A 17428-nucleotide genomic window follows, 5' to 3' on the forward strand; every position below is an offset into this window, starting at 1 on the left:
AAATTCTGTCAACATTTCTTCTAACGTCATCATGATCATAAACAGCGTGCCTAGAATACATCAGACAAGAGTTGGAGAAGCCCAAGAGATTTATGGTAAGAAAATCACTGCCATCTTAAAAAGCACTGGTTAAGTGCTGAGGGAAAGGAAATGACTGCCTTTTTTAATTTTCTGAAATAAAAAACAGCTTTCTTGTTTGGTTTCATTAGGTTACACATTACAACAGTTTCTCCTCTATTAAAGATTTGTTAGCCTATAAAGAAATATTTTTTTACTTGTAGTAAGTAACACAAATATCTCATGCTAAAGATATTCAGAAAAAAAAAATCTTCAATTTATGTACATTTACAAATTGGGGGGGGGGGAAATCCAACATAAAAAATATTTTAGCAAAATCATTTCATGCGTCATTTCATCATGATAGTCGAGCATTAGCCGAGATCCTCCCCACAACATCGATACGAGTTAAGACAACATTTAAATTCCCTTTGGCATAAAAGTGTTTTTCATCTGAATTAAAGAGAAGTAGGTGTGTCCTTTTGGGGCAGTAAAAAGTGTTGAAAGCAAGAGTACTGTTGATTTTAGCTGAGGGTATTTTGGCATAAATTTTCATTTACATGTGATTCTTTCCCCACCAAATGTGTTGAGATTCTATTTACACGTTTTATTTCAGTCGCGTTTCATTACGCGACTGAAATAATATTAAAAAAATACATTTCACACATCTTTAGCAGGGTTGCTGGTAAAATGGCTGAGTCATAAATAGTGTACACTCATCTTGATATGCAATATTTACACACAAAGGTTTATTGTAATATTTTTACCTTTCAGTGTGAAGTGACAAAAAAGCTTTTCGGATGATACATTTTAAGTGTGTTTTGTTTACTTCCATGCTGCAGCAAACATACCAAATTGAGACTGTTCTGCATTCTGTTACACATAATGCAGCACTGAAGAAATTTCTGCATTAAAATTCCAGTACATACCTGGACATAATAAACCCCTTTGCTCACAGCATACATCATGAGAAAGGAATAATCCAGATTCTGCTTCGTTCGCCATCTAAATAAAAACAGAAGTCATTGAAACACAAACATAAAAATCAACCCATGATAGCTGAGTCCGTCCTCCTGCATGTTAAGGAGTCTTACATTTGTGAAGTGCGTGTCAGACAGACTGCTTTACATGTACAAAGCAAAAGTGTTTTTCCAGGTATACGCGCAAAGTTGCGAGAGCAGACTCTGCTTGAATAATTTATAAACCCCAGCTGCCACACTAATTGTTTGATCCAAATGATGTAGCGGTCGGGAATAAGACTGCTCACAGAGGACTGCAGGTGTTTCTGTGTGGGAGCTGTCAAAGACGCATTTCTGACTACACAAGCTCTGTTACATATAAATGCGCATGCCTGCCTTCTCATAACACACCAGTAAGCAGGGACGGTCACTTATTCCAACTTTGAAAGTCCAAAGTATTTTCTTAGCTAATTTAGATGCAAACACAGAAAATGTGACAATCACCAGATGCAATCTGAAACGTCTGCGCACTCAAACACCCACACAGAGTGCGGCGCTCCTGAAGGCTATTATGTGAATACATAGAAGAAGCCTGCACTGCACTGTAAACAGATTTCTAATCAATTCAACTACAAAGAGAAGATAAAGCGCGGTGGATCAGATGGAGCCCTGCTTAGAGACAGCGATACAGAGTGCTGCTGCTGATGACCTTGATCTGACTTTGACAAATGCCTGTGGAATACTAAGCGCCCCATCAAGCCACCTAAAAGCCATCACATACTCCCTCCCCTCCCTGTTCCCCTGACTCATCTCTCCACTTTTTCTGCAATCCTCACCACAGCTCTTTTACATTCCATCAGAGCGTTGGTTAAACTAAATTTAACTCAGTATTTTAGCGTGTTTTATTACTAAGAAGCAGAAGAAACATCGATATGTGCTGTACACACAAAAACAAACACCAGAGATCTGACCTCTTGTATACATTTAACAGCTGTCTTCAAAATAAATCTTCAAGTCTAGCGTTTTTTTTTTGTTTGTTTTTTTTAAACTGTTTGTCTCATTACTACATCAAAGCTCTAATGTGCATCCTACTTTGCTCAACTCAAAATCCGGAGAGCTTTCAATATAATCCATGATTAGTTAAATCTAAATATTATTTTAAGTGGTAAATTCAGTCTTTTTACTCACTTAAAAGATACATGGGTAAACGGAAAACCATCTGAGGTCTTTAGATAGTTTTATATAGAAAAATAGCTTTTTTACATATTTCCCTTGAGTTTAAAGAGCGTGGTAGCAATTTAATAAGAGTATTACTTTTTCTTATTGGCTGACTAACAAAAATTACCAAAATCTCCTGATTGGCTGATCAGGTCAACTTGATGACTCCACCGACTCCACAGAGTTTAAGCAGGTCAAAGTGCAATATAAACCTACACTCACAGCTGATTATAAACAACAAAAATATGAACTCCATTTCTGATTCAGACTATTAACAATGTCGGCTTTTTAATATCAGCAGGTTGTACTAATAAAAGTTGTGATGAGAAATCAGCTGATTGTGAAACATTCTCAAGCAATGATTAAAAAAAGTTACTATAAGCTAAGTTGGGGATATTATGGTGTCTACTTGCAGGGATACTGGGATAAGTACTATAATATGTGTAGATAAACATTTACTATGCACTGTAATCCTTCACAAAAACCCAGTGGAAGGATCAAGCATTAACCGAATGAAACTTTTATAAAGAAGAGGCTCCAATTTGGCTCTTGGGTGGAAGAAAAGCAAATTAGTTCTTTTACAGATCCAGTTAAAAACTGTCTCTAGCGTAAACCCTGGATAAGCACCTGAAATACTTTTGTGCAAAAACTCTGAGCTGAACAGAGAAGATCTGGGCCAACAAAAGGGACTTAACGTCTTCTGCCAAGATGGATGTCTGATGCCTCAAAATCACATATTAAGGTGATTTGGAAACTTTAAATCGCTCCTTCCCCTTTATTTCTTCCTCTCTCAAAGTCTACACTTCATACTGACGTGGAGAATTAGGTGGCCCTTTCTTTAAACTCCTGGGAGATTAGTTAAATTTTGATTAAAGTTTAAACATTTAAATCGGTTTACTTATTCAGAAAAAGTTCCACTTTCTCTATGGTAGCGGTGGAACAGAATTAGAAATAGACATTTGTTGGTGGATTAGTATACTGTTCAACATATTCACATTGTTAAACAAAAAGTTTGATTAATAATATTAAATCAAACTCTTGACTATGCTATTAATCAGTTCCCAGTGACTTTTGATTTTAACAGACTTTTCTTAAAGTGTAAGCATAATTACCAAATATTTTCTTTAGATTGTCCTTGCTTTCTTTTTAAAGTCGAACAATTCAATCTTTAGACATTTTTTTGATAGTTTACATAATAATTTAGAAGCCTTATGTACAGTAATGAAGCTTAACGTAGCATATCTACTGAGGTCTTGTTATTTGTGTAATGCGTTTTTACCTGACTCTTTCTTTGGAGTCTCCAAAAGTCTCTTTGAGGTTGTTCAGGTCAGGATAATAGGCGGCCGGTGGGGATATGACCTCCAACAAACCCGAGTTGAGCTCTGTAGAGAACCTAATGACGGAAACGGTTTGGACACAGATGAGACATGAAGCGTGGGTTGCTGTGTACAAATGTTAGTATTCTGAGCTTAAAAGCTGTCTGCAAAAAAAGAAGGAAAAAAAAGTGCACTTACTCTTTTTCGAGGCCAACAACCACGCTGTGAACATAGTCCAGGTCCGTCTGCAGAGATCACACCAGGAGGAAACATTACACCCACGCAGTACGGTTTTTTTGTTTGCTTTTTTTTTCCTTCGACTCTGACAAAGCTTTATTCTACCACTCAAGTTCTCACCTCCCCAACAAACACAATGATGACACAGTCAAGCTTTTCCTCTGGTGAGAGCTTGTCTATTAGTGAACGCAGCGTCTCCGACAGATACGACTTCACCTTTCGCTTCACTGTGGGGATCCCCATCACCATGGTAACTGAGGAAAAGATACACCACGAGGTGAGAAACAGGAAAGGACCACAGGGGTAGTGGATTCATCGCAACTGAGTGGGCCAAAACAAATAATCTTTAGAGAGAGAGCGAGAAAGTCGACAACAGATTAAGTCAATCTAGATCCACAAAAAAAATGCAATTCGTGCCAAGACTGGCAGATGGCATAGAGAAGGATGACGAATAGAAGGAGTTTGTAAGATACAATGTCACAAGATAAAAAAGGAATATTTTTGATTATTGGCATTGTTTTTCCCACAGAGAGAGAGAGTATGGATATGGTTCAATGGGCGGGGGTGGGAGATGTAATTAACAGAAGATTCATATCCTCTGAACTACATTATGACAATATTCAGATTTTAAAATAAGACAATATTGTATTTGAAAAATACTATGACATATAGCTTATATAAATTTTGAAAACAAGTCTATATATAAATAAAACTTTGCCCGTTAGCTGCTGCCTCACAGCAATCTAAAGCAATCCATCAACTCAAATACTCAAAAATAAATAGTATTGAGGTATTAGTATAGTATTGTCCCTTTAATCATACAGGTAAAGGCTTCACCAGAATTTGCCTGGTTTACACAAAAGTCAATGTTTTGCTTAGGTAAGGTTGTCCAGGGTTAAGAGCTGATAACAGCTCTAAATTACTTACTTTATTGGGGCAGCAATCTGCAGATATGAATATGGAATGTGTGAGTGTGTGTGTGTGTTTGATAGTGCAGGCGGAGGACGGTTAAAGCGGGAACATGCTGACTCCGCCGATTCGGTGGACACATGGGGCCCCCCCCAAGTAAAAGCACGCAACAAAACTTGAGGTGCAGCATGAGCGAGCAGCACAGCGGATTGAGAAGGGGCGCAATTCTCCAGAGTGATCTGTGCAGCGTGGAGAATCTGTCCTAGTTCTGCTTTTGTGTTTTTCACACTGAGCTCCATGTTGTATAGCGACACCCACCACCAAGAAAGTAGGTCGAGGATGAAAGGAGAATGTGGGAGGAAGGAGAAAAGACAAGAGTGACGGGGAGGATGGCAGACAATGAAGGAGGGATAATGCATGCATGTGCAGCAGGACCGACTCCAGGACTGCACCGCCCCTCGTCCCTTGATCAGCTCGCCTGCTCCGCTCCGCTGGGCTGTCATTTTCACTCTACCAGAAGGCAGGAGGAAAAAAAATTATATATATAAATATATATACAACTTGCTACATGTTTTTTTCTGAAAACAAGTGGTTGGTACAGTTTCCAGTGATTTGCAAAAATGTCGTTCAATCATTTATTGAAAATGAGTGTGAACGTGTTGTTTTTAGTTCAGACACTATGGATACAATTTATGTAGTGTGAAATAAAAAGAGACAAGAAGCGTGAACGAAAAATAAAACAAGCAAACAAAAGAAAGATACAAGTGTAAAACCATGCACAGCAGGTAAAATAAGGATCGAACCCGTCAAATGTTCAGGAATGCCACATTTACATTTTAAAAACATAAATTGTGATAATTGTTGTACAATATTCAGCAGCTCAACTGCACTGCTAAATGTAACTCGACTGGAAATTGACGGTTTATTGGTATGAAAGCAATATTTGTGTTTGCAAGACCGACTACACAGAGTAATGGCTTTATAGCCTAAAAACAACACATTTTACTTTTATCTTCACTTACTTTTTATATAATCATCTCAATAAACGGTAAAAAGTATTTTAGTAAACTTTGAAGTCCATAGACCCTCCATGTAGTAGCATATCATAAATTTTTAAAACTTTATCAACATTTTACATTAGATGATGGAACAGAAATGATTTGCATTTATTTAAGGAAAATGCTACTAATAAAAACAACTTTTTTACTGTCTTAAGTAAACCTCATTGCCATGCAGCTTTAGATTTACAATACATACTAGAGATCTTAAATTAAAAAAAAAAAGCACTTGTAACAGAATTTGTGTCTTTCAAATCGTGACGTCATCTTCCCGTTTGGTCAATGATTTTTTTTTTTTTTTAAATAATCTATTATGACAGGGATTAAAATGAACTCTAACGATCTTGAGTAGGGAAGTCAGTTTACTCAGGTGATAAGCAGGTGTGAGGAGGGGTGTGGTGGAAGAGCTACTTTACTGTAACCACAGGCATTGCTGTGACTAACTGGTTTCACAATAGTGATGGCATTGTTAAAATATGCATCATCATATCCTTAGTTTCATCTGTCAACAACTAAAGTGCCTCAAGGAAGGGTTTGTATTGGTGTTGTGGAAGAGTCAGGTGAAAGGGTTTGAGGGACACCATAAACAAACCCATATGTTTTTAGATAAGCTTGTAAAACACTGTCGAGTTCTGTGGAGCTTTTGTCCATTTACAGATCAATGAAGTGAGGTGGCACAGTCCCTGAAATCCTGAAACTCAAACATCAAACCAAACAAGTTTTACCTCAGAAAATCTCAGATGTAAATGAGAAAACAAAACCACAAAAGATGCAAATATGCGGTTTCTCAGCAGACAGCACTGCTGTAGTGTTTTCCTTCTAAAATCAGAAGTCAGAATCTGTGACATACAGATCTTGTGATCGAAGAAGTTGCCCACCAAAGGAGAGATAAAAATCTGGAGTCCACACCATCACAGTCATAGTTGTCAGAACTAGTAAGTGAGACGCCAGTGAATGACAGTAATCATGCGATGGGACTGGAAACTCCGACTCTCGTCCAATCTGAGTGTCTCCAAGCTGAGCAGACACTGTAGGCTGTGGGGTGACGTCTTCCTTTTTCCTGTCACATTTTTAAATAGAGAGAAACATCTGAGACCACGAATATCTGGACAGGCACATGAATGCCCACCTAGATCTGTCTCAGAAGTCCCTGCGCCCACTGTTATTTCATCAGCATTGTTAAATTTGGAGTTGGCTAGCATCCTGAATCGTGCAGCTATAAATAACCCAATGCCAAACATTCACAGACCGGCAATAAAACAAGAAATCCAAGATAAGATAGATTTCTAAGCTCTAAGATGCAATGCTGGTATCTTGATGGAAAGGTTGCCAGTGGCAACTAACAATGTCATGTATCCAGCTTTACTGGTACAGTGAGAAGATGTATATAAAAAAAAAAGAGAACATGCCACACATCATTAAAAAAAATTCCTTGAAGATTAGTGTAACCAGTCGAATGTCGTGGTTTGCAGAGAGTAACTACATTAAAGGAACAATGACATAAAAACAGAACTAAGACTATATTATTACGTGTAAAACTTCAAATTTTAATCAATTAGACTTGATGGGGAAAATCTGCAGGCAGCAGTTGTGACCCCACCATAACCTAATCCAGGAGCTGCAGCTCCGCTTCGTGCATTGCAATAAACCCAACTGAGCATAATTCAGAGACGAAAGCTGTTGGCACGTATGCAAAGGGCTGCAGTGAGTAGGCATTCTCTTTCACTTCTGAGGATAGCAATAGTCTCAAAACACTGCTGACGAGAAGTATTTGTACAACTGGTCAGACCAGAAAAACAGCTAATTCCTAGAAATCTTGTCAGGCTGAGCCTTAGTGACATCACAGTTCCCTGATCTAAGAACAGGAAGTAAAAGGAAAGAAAGAAAAAAAAAAAAAAAGCCTAAAAAGGCCACATTTTACATACGGCAGAAAAAAATGCCAACAATATAGAGACTTCATCTTTTGTTTTCATTAATAGTTACAGTTGACTTGACGTTTTGCTGCCCGTTTAGAGTCCGTTTTATTTTCTCAATTTTAACGATTAAAATGGGACAGGCCCATTAGGATGATGTAAACCTTAAGCTTACTTCAGCCTTAAATCTAGTGCACACATAAAGCACGAAAAGCAAGATAAGGACACTTCTTAATAGGAATTAAATGCAGAAGAGGTCATATGGAGTATGATGCAGCTTACAGGATAAAAGCTAAATCAGCAGCAAAATAGATGGAAAACAGACTGAAAGTATCCCAACAACCAGGAGAAAAACACATTGTGCAGAACTGCTGGCTCATAAAAAACACTGATGCAGGCAAGAGAGAGAGAGAGAAAAAAAAAAAATACTCCACAGGAGGGTTCACTGCATCATAAATTTTAAGAGGTTCTTGTATTCGGTTTATGTTATCAGTGTAAAAAGTTTTGCTGCAACGCTCTTTGGGAAGAACATAAGAGGAAAACAATTATAATTTTAATTACAAGTTGTTATGTTTTACGTAAATATCCGTCTAGAAAGCTAAATCCTCCGAGGACACTTGTTGTGAACAAGTAACAACCTGAGAACATGTTGAGACCTGAGGATCTCCCTGGTGTGATAAAGATGTCGGCGGGTTTTACTGTGTTTGTTAATCATTCTCTGTACAGAAGGGGGTGTGGAGGGGAAACACCATTAAAAGTTGGCAAAGTTAACTTCATGCCGAGTAAGCACAATGTATAAATCCACTTCTTACCTCCTGTGCGTCCAAGACCCACTTGGACTGCCGGCTGCAAGCTGCCCTCATTGTTGAGGAGGTGAGGCAGGTGGTGGTAGATGTTTGGCACCTGGAGAGCTTTCTTGTTTGTGAGCTCCTTCAGTAGTTTCTGTGTCTCATCTGAAAACACGGCCGAACAAAGCAGCTGACGGTGAGCTATTTTAAGAGCTCTAACTGGAGAGGATTTATGAGCACACGGCCAAATTGTTTAGACAGAGATCACATTAAAACCAAACATCACATAAGTCATCACTGGCTGATAAAAGAGCAGAAAGCTGGATGAAAGCAAAATGCTGGTGACGTAGTTCTCAGCTGTCAGCTGTAAAATCTGGTCATATTTAATATATGACTTAAAAAAAGAATGCTTTTAATTGACCCCATTAAGAGCTAATTAAGTAATATTAAACTTAAGTAAACTGCAAAACAAAACTTGTTAATGTGTCATATTACAAAAAAGACTTTCTATCAAAGCTTTATGATTTTAATGAATAAGATTTTCAAATTAGCTAGTGCGTCACCATAACAAGGATCCTGCTCAACAAGGTGATCCATCTCTCACTTATTAGATATAAGGGGTGTTTCACTGCTGCCAGTCTGACAATTAGTTGCTTTCAGTGGGTTTTACGTATTTTATTTGACTTAATCGATGTTTATTCACACCATTGTGATGAAATAATAATTAGCTCCATAAAGATAGCAGTACAAGAAGGAATGCTGGACTGGAGTCAAACAATGTTGAGGACAATGCCCGTCAAGGCGCAGGCCTCGGTTACCTGAGAAGCTGATGAGCGCATCTTTGCTGCCGTTGGTTTCGGCGATGGCCCGTCTGAACTGCTCCAGAATGTGGTTGAGCTCAGACGAACGCTGCAGAGTCCTGTGTTCTGCAACACGAAGCCGTTCTTTCAAAGCGTGGAACTCCCGTTGGTAGGCGATCAGCTTCTCTGTAAAGACAAATAAATTGCGTGGATTAAACTTCACGCATTTAAAGGTGACAACTTGCATAGAGAAAAAAAGAAAAGGAGAAAAACATGGCTTAAAGACTAAAACCATGTTTTTTTTAGCAGTGTTGGTGTATCTAGCCGCTCCAAATCCTGATTTATTTATTGGACGTTTGGCCCTGCAACCCTAAATGCATTCATGTCTATGTTTTGACAAACTCCGAGTAAACTGGGTGTTTTTTCTCTGCATTTCATGCAACAGCGGTTGAAGTTTGGGGAGAACAGAACCAGATCTAAGACTCGGTTTGAGGAGGAGCACAGATCTTATTTTTAGAACAAACAGGGTATAAAAAACAGAAGCTGAATTGGATTTTGGTTGAATTATGGGTGAATGCTTTTTATGAGCACTGGAGAAAGGGAACAGCAGCAGGAGCAGAGGAGTGCAAGAGTATTACAGATGGAACAATGAGATCTGGATTTCTGAAGACGAAAAGGTAAACCTTAGTCGTGTTTCATCTTGCATCGAGCCGAATTTCATAAAAAGTCAAGAAATAAATGTTTCACAAAGCTCCAAAAACTGACACACAATGTTCACAAAAAAGGATGCAGTCATTTCAGTCTTCTCATAGCTGTTGCAACAAATGAATATCTTTTATAAACAGTGTGACATTGCAGTCTGTAAGGCCATTGTTTCACCTCATAAAAACAATGCAATCTCTTGCAGAGGACATTAACAGGACTCGTTCCTCCAATCACACGCCTTTCATTGGTAATTTAGAAGCTGCACATGCTAACAAAAAAAAAATCCTGTTTAGGAATATCACTGACCATCTGGACAGTCACTCTGCACAAGGCACATGTATAACAGCAAACAATGGGCATACGCTCACGGTGGTAGCATGAACGGCGTCCAGCATGAACTACTCCTCCTTCTTTTTCCAAACACATGGCTCAAAGCCCACTTCGCACAAAACTACTTGTTATGCAGCATTAAGATCAAAAGATCTCCCATATTTCCTAAAGATTGCTGCGTTTTTAATGCAACCATAATCATTGTAGAATACTTTAGTCCGGATTTGACCAATTTACAGGCTACGCTTTTCATGTTTGTCTCAATCTATGGTGGTTGCGTTAGCAAAGAACAACTTTTTATTGGCTGCATGGAAAGTGTTTTAATAAGAAACACAAAACAGGACTTTCTACAAGATTTTATTTCAGTGTATGGATGGCAGGGGGTGGGGCAGCCATGCCTATTGACTGGATATGGAAATAAGCAGCAAAAACCTCATTCAGAGCACGAGTGGCACAACTTTTTTTTTGTTTTTGCATCCACAGACTGGTATATAAAATGTGTAACTTATTAACACAAAAATGGGGAGTGAGACTTTAAAAACACCGTCAATGGGTTTTTTTTTTTTTAAATAAAAAATAGACGGGTGTAAAACTAGGAATAGTTGTGTGCAAGTTTATAACAGCAGCAAAGTTGGGGTCTACCGCAACATACTTTTTGACTAATTTTTCGGCCAATCTGCGATAAACTCAGCATTCCGTAAGTGTTGCATCATTTTTTTTTCCCATGTTTTGAGGGGTTTCAGTACAAGTCTGTATTGTTAGGAGTCACTGCATTGTAAAATGCTATTCCTCAAACTGCAGGAACAGTGACTCTATGCACCTACACAGTGTTTGCGAGCATAGCTGAGAAAGGACCAGCGTAAGGCCAGATGGCAGGCTGCTGAAACTTTAGAGGATTGAAAACAATGAAAGTTATGGAGCCAGCAGCACTAGAAGTATAAACTTGACCTGAAAATACAGATGGGCAATATCCTCTCCGACTTGTGGTTGTCAGTGCATGCTGAGAAGGTGTGATATGGGCTTGGGTAGTCTCTGATCTTCCTTCTTTCAGCTTTAGAGTGGCCTTTAACAGTGCGGTCACAATAACAAAGCCCTGGATCCCTTCATCTTTCCCTCATCATCACTCTCTTAAATAAGCCATTGTCCACCCGCTGTGGTCACAATATTGGTTTTCTTCATTTTTTTAGTTTGTTTTTTTGATTTTTTGCACAGAAGCTTGTTATTCACCCCTGAATGTTGGTCTCTAAGACTCACACAGATGTTGTGATTTGGCCCAGACTTCAAGGAAAGGGCAACTTCAAACTACATACAAGACTTTCATCTTCACTCCCAACCCTTTAATTGTAGGATGCTGCTGAAATGAAGCTCCACCTGCGCTCTTACAGTGAGAAAAAAGTCAGAAAGCAAGCAAAAGAGACAAAAACACGGTAAAGAAGTAGTTCGCTGTGGACAGACGTATTACATGGCTACAGCGGGGGGGGAAGCAGCGTGTTATAGTGTATGTTGAAGCTACATATAAAGTTATTGTGAAATAAACAGGCAGCTGAAGACTAGAGATCGTGGGAGCGGTTCACCTTCCAGTTGGAGAAGAATAGCCTCAAAAGATTAGCACTGAAACAATTAATCAAATTAATCACGATGAATCAATAACTGGAATACTCGTTAACTAATTTAGTAACTGATTAATCATCTCCTGCAGTATACAAACTCAAAAAAAGCTGAAAGATCCCCACCCTCGGAGCAGTAATTTAGTCAAAACTGTACCAAAAATAGTATACATTTGTTTTTAAGAGGAAAACAACTTTGTTTGCAAAGCCGCTTTAGCCAGAACTCGGCAAGTGGCATAGTGTTAGCTTCACCTGGTTCAAATTCAGTAAAAACAAGTCCACTAAGCTCCTTTTGCTATCCAATTATTAATCGGTTAATCAAAAAAAATATAATAATCACCAGATTAGCCTCAAGCATAAAGGGCCGAGGTTTTCATATTTATGCTATAAGTATTTTTTGAATTCTCTACAAATGATCAAGTGTACACTAAAGGCAATAAATGTTCTCTTATTTAAAAAGGAATAGGTTATTTACATTTTTATGCATTCATAATATTGTGTACAAAAAAAGGCTAGTGTGGTTAAATGAAAAATCTGAAGAAAGTCCCTTTTTTTTTAATCTGATTAATCGATTGTCAAAATAAATGACAGAATAATCGACTGTTAGATTAATTGTCAGTTGCAGCACTACTAAAGCTACAGCCAGAGTTAAAATGGAGAAATTAAGTTTATAGCATATTATTCAAGTGTTAGAATGGTCTAGTCAAAGTTAAGCACTAGATACAATTGAGATTTTTCACAAAGACCTGCAGCTGCACTTGCAGTCAGAAAAAGCTCTACAATATATTGACTACAACATTAAATCTTTAAAAATGATGTGGTTGTAACAGGACAACACTGTAAAAAACTCTTTCCTGCTGTATTTTTGCTTCGATTCCTTTGGCCAGCATATTTTATTGGAGACATGTGGGAGGAATGAGGGGGCAGATATGTAAATGGACGCTCAGGAGCTAGCCTTTAGAACGAGCTGAATCAAAGTCGCATACTCTGGCTTGGACACACACACACACACACACACACGTCCACACTTGATGAAAGCGCTGCTCTCAAAAACAAAAAAATATTAAATTCTTGTGTAACTAAAACTCCTCACCGGCTCATTAATTAGGCCTCTCTGGATTTAATGGAGGATAGTACGTGCATTTTCATGATGTTTGCCGCATTGATTTTTTTTTTTATTTGAGGGTTTCTCTAGTGGCTGGGGAAACTGTTCTTAATGAAGCACAAAATCAGCATGAGGGGCTTAAACTCACAAGTCAGGCCAAATTATTGTATATGTTGTCATATAAAAGGGCCCACTGGGCTAAGTTGATTGTGCTGTAATCAGTGAGGTCAATTTAGGCTACCCCTTGACGTTTAATAGGTTTGCTCAAACCCATATAATCTTGCCTTAATGTGGTTTCTTGGTTAATTCAGTCACCACCTCCATTCAGCTCTTATCTTAAGCATAGTGTTTCTAAGCCCAGGGTTTAAAATAACATCACCTGAGGTATTGTGCAATGACAGAAATATGAGTTTGTCTTCACAGACAAACTCATATTTGTCTGTGAAGACAAGCTTTTATCTTTTTTCCTTAAGATAAAAGCTAAGCTTTTATCTTAAGGAAGATAAAAGCTTAGCTCTTTTATCTTCCTTAATCTAAGGCTCATACTTCGTAAACGTCGCGCCACTTTTAGACACAGTAAGAAAAGAAAGTAAAGCCATTATGTGAAATGTTAGGAACGTCTCAGACCTGATCAAGACAATACCTTAAATGATCGGCGTCCAAGTCCCTGACAACATTTGCATTCCACTTTGTTGAGATAAGCAAGAGTTTTCTCAGAAGTAATCTTCGTAGTGAAAGAAAGGCAGTGTTGGCTGCTGCAGCTCCCAGTACGTCCGAGTCAGGAGAACTACTTTTCTGTAAGTTTTGTGTTCATAAATGACTGGAGAGCCCCATTGAATAACTCTGCTTTTAGCGTTTTTAAGTCAAATCAAAACAGAGAGCAAAAATGCTAACGTTAACCTTGAGCTTCAGCAAATATCTAAATCATCAAAGTGAGTTAGAAATTAGTTTATTGAAGATTGCAGCTGTATTTGTTGAGTAAGACTGGTGATGTGCTGTCTGAATACAGCAAATTTTTAAAATTAAATTAATTCTCTGAATTGCTAAGTGCAGTATCATTATTATTACTAATATTTAGGTGAAAGAGTTTTGAGACAAATAAGTATGTTTCAAGTAAGAACATAGCTGTTTTTGGTACAACTTGTTTTCAGTAAGACAAAAGAGACAATCTTAGCTTCCCTACGTACAACATTAAGCCACAACTTTCTCAATTTCAAAGCTAAAGCAAAATAGCTATTTTGTGATTATATATATATATATATATATAACTGACAAAGACTGTATCAGGCCATTTATCTGATCATCCAAAGCCTGCACTCCTAATCTGCCCTTCACTTAATTCTGCCTTGCTGAGGCAAGGTGCTGACAGACAGTTCATGACTGCTGAGGTGGGATTTGTGTCACATGTGTACACAAGTGGAAGACATGCAGCACAGAATATGCAGATGTCAGTGATGGAGCCAAGTTTCACACTTCCAGCACATTTTCACTTTTTTTCCAACACAAACTGATCACCTATCAATCCCAAGCAGCATCGCGGCAAATATTAAATTAATGCATAAAGGACGAGTGGGTGAAGACTGTGTGCTAAAATAAAAGCGATACTGAAAAACGATTTGTGAGCTGATTTGTAAAGCGTCTTAAAACACAGGCTCAGCTAAATCTTACCAGTGATGCAGATGATTCAACATAAACTGTGAAGCAGAAAGTGTGCTTGCGGGGTAATTTAACCCAATTACACACACAGAAATATCTACCGTAGTACCGGATGTTGGTTTTTATCTGCTGAAGTCTAAAGATATCACTGTTGCATGTCTGGTTACGCAACAGAAAGGCAGTAAGCAAAAGTTACGTTTTGCTCGTTATTCTTAAAAACAGCATAATCACTTCATGCATAACACGCTTTAGAGGAAAAAAATGGCCTCGTTTATATTTTCGCCACATTTTCCTTTTGCAACACATTGCAAAATATATTTGACAAACTAAAGCAGCAATGTAGTCACTAGAAACTGTTTTGATAGCATATAGCAGCTAATTTATCATAAATGTAAGACAGCAATTTGTTCCGACTGTGCAAGAAAACCAATCATTTGACAGAGTGTCCAGTCCTTAATCTCATTTCAACTGGAGAACAGCAACTTTACATGCATCGTGCATATAGGGACTTTGTGGCTTTAGAGATGAGCTTATATGTACAAAAGAGATCTTTGCCAGGTTGTGAAATCTTAAAAAGTGCAAGACATTCTGTCTGTAGAAAAAGGTTCACAAACTAAATACTTAAAACCACGTCGAAATAAAAAAACATCGTCTTCATGCTAATCTTTTCCTACTTCTCATTTGGTCTAAAAATTGGGGAGTATGACTGTGATCTCCGTTTAAAGCTTGCTTGTCAGTATTATGCAGTCTGCATCACAGCACAGAATAGAAACAAGCTGCCAAACACACATCACTAATACCGCACGAGCACAGAGTAGTAGTATTGATTTTTGGAGGTATTGTCTTGACAAGAAGTGCAAATCAATCCATGAGTCGGCATGTGATACTCCCCTAACGGTTTCGAGTAATTTGAAGGGGGGCGGGGGAACGCACACCTTTATCCAGCTGAGAGGCTTCTACATCCTTTTATGTCACTGATAAAATGAAAGCGAAAAGGTCGAGTGATCAAAGAGAGAAAGAGTCCCTGAAAAGCTGAGCTCATTTGCCCGCTTGGCAGGTTTCCCACCCAGCGTTTTAATTTTGCTTCCTCACCATGGACTCATTGTTTTAGCCCGACCACCACCCAATGTTCTTCCTCTTCTGTGCTGCAAGTCACGATAAGATCCAGCAGTCGACTGGTTGTCTGTGTGGGAGAGCAAGCGGTGTGTTACACCCTATGATTCTGTTCATCTTACTTCCACTATTACCACCACAGAGCTTTTTTTGTTTTTTTCTTTAAAGTTCCCCTCAACGAAAGGGCTTTTCTGATGCAATACGTTTCCTAGAGTAACATCTTTTAATAACTTTGTTACCATCAATTCATCTCACACTACTGCTTCGCTGATTTTCCCCATCCAGATTTTATACATCAAGTACATTTATAAATATGTACAACAAACTCATTATCGTGACAGTCGCATCAGAAAAACCAGAAGTATTATGGTACAACTTGAGTCACAGAAAGTCATATGATGCCTACGTTACAAATAGACTGATTTGCTTCATTGAAAAAAATGAAATGTTATTTAAGTCTAGCTTCTGTTAAAAGGTAGGCAGTAAAATAAAATAAAAAAAATAGGTAAATGTCTTGTCATATTTAAACTGGACTTCAACAATGTCAGTAGTCCTATGCGCACCCTGCCATCATAAATAGTGGTGATGCTCTGCAAAAATGCTGCCAAGTACTAGTTGGCAGCGGGGTTTTGTTCCCCTCAGCTGGGCAGCTTTGTGTACCACATTCATGGCAACAACAAAAAAAAAAAAACTTCTGGAAGGCAAATAAAGGATTGCGTTACCTTACCAGAAATTGCAGTTGTAAAGAAAGGAAAGCAGCACTGCTTTTAATACTATAGATAAATTCACTACAATAACTAACAGTTAAGGTAAAAAAAAAGAAAAAAAAAAGACATACAATAGTTTAATATTTTATTGTTTTCAGCCACTTGTATTAATTATTTCAATCACTTCTATTCCAGTATAAAATGTTAGAATAATCCATCTTTTTTATTTTCATACCATTTACTGAGTAGGAGAAAACACTCACTATGTCGAGTGATTTCCACTCGACATAGTGAGTGAAACCAGCAGTCAATTCCTGGGAACAGTTCGTATAAAACAAATGCAACTGAAGTACTTATTAGATATCAGAACTTTCACTCTGTAATGATTTCCTGCATTGAGGATTTTCACATTGTTTCCACAGGCTTTTATCTCCGGCTTACTTCAGGAGACAACAAAAAGCTTTTTCTTTTCCTTTAAAGTTCCCCTCAACAAAAGGGTTTTTCTGGTGCAATACATTTTCTAGAGTACAGTAGATAGTTGATAACAAAATGAATTCTTGTGCAAAATAAAGTTTAGATTTCTGTATTAATCTTTTCCAGATAGATTTGAGCGCAGTTAGAATTGCTTGTTTTGTACAGCCACATCAAATGTGTTCTTGTGAGGCTCATTTGTCAGATTAAAAATAACCTCTATGCAGGTAATAAACATACTCTTTGATAAGTGCGTATTTCAGTGTTTTTATTGTTCTGATGTAATATTCTAATCTTAAATATCATGTCACTAGCCCTCAGTGGTAAATTGTCATAAATAGCAGAAACAAAGGCTTTAAAAGATTTGTCTGGGTGTAATTAATCAATACAAGTTTCATTTAGTGAATTGAGTGACATAAATAATGAATATTAATTTAATGAATATGATCGTATTGCAGCAAGTAGTTCATATAAAACTG

At 37.9% G+C, this 17428-nt stretch overlaps 1 protein-coding gene across 2 annotated transcripts in view; it reads right to left on the minus strand.

Moving 5' to 3' along the window:
* mgat4a (alpha-1,3-mannosyl-glycoprotein 4-beta-N-acetylglucosaminyltransferase A) overlaps nt 1-17428 on the minus strand; it is a 35145-nt gene that overhangs the window by 8794 nt on the left and 8923 nt on the right. For both annotated transcript variants that reach the window (XM_007555468.2, XM_016673104.1), the window contains exons 2-7: nt 9274-9441; nt 8480-8620; nt 3908-4041; nt 3749-3795; nt 3514-3627; nt 987-1062 (exon numbers count right to left, since the gene is read on the minus strand). In XM_007555468.2, coding sequence (XP_007555530.1) covers nt 987-1062; nt 3514-3627; nt 3749-3795; nt 3908-4041; nt 8480-8620; nt 9274-9441 — 680 coding nt within the window. The remainder of the gene's footprint in view (nt 1-986; nt 1063-3513; nt 3628-3748; nt 3796-3907; nt 4042-8479; nt 8621-9273; nt 9442-17428) is intronic.

Source organism: Poecilia formosa, unplaced genomic scaffold (genome assembly GCF_000485575.1).
Source record: "Poecilia formosa unplaced genomic scaffold, Poecilia_formosa-5.1.2 Scaffold70, whole genome shotgun sequence".
NCBI classification, from domain to species: domain Eukaryota; kingdom Metazoa; phylum Chordata; class Actinopteri; order Cyprinodontiformes; family Poeciliidae; genus Poecilia; species Poecilia formosa.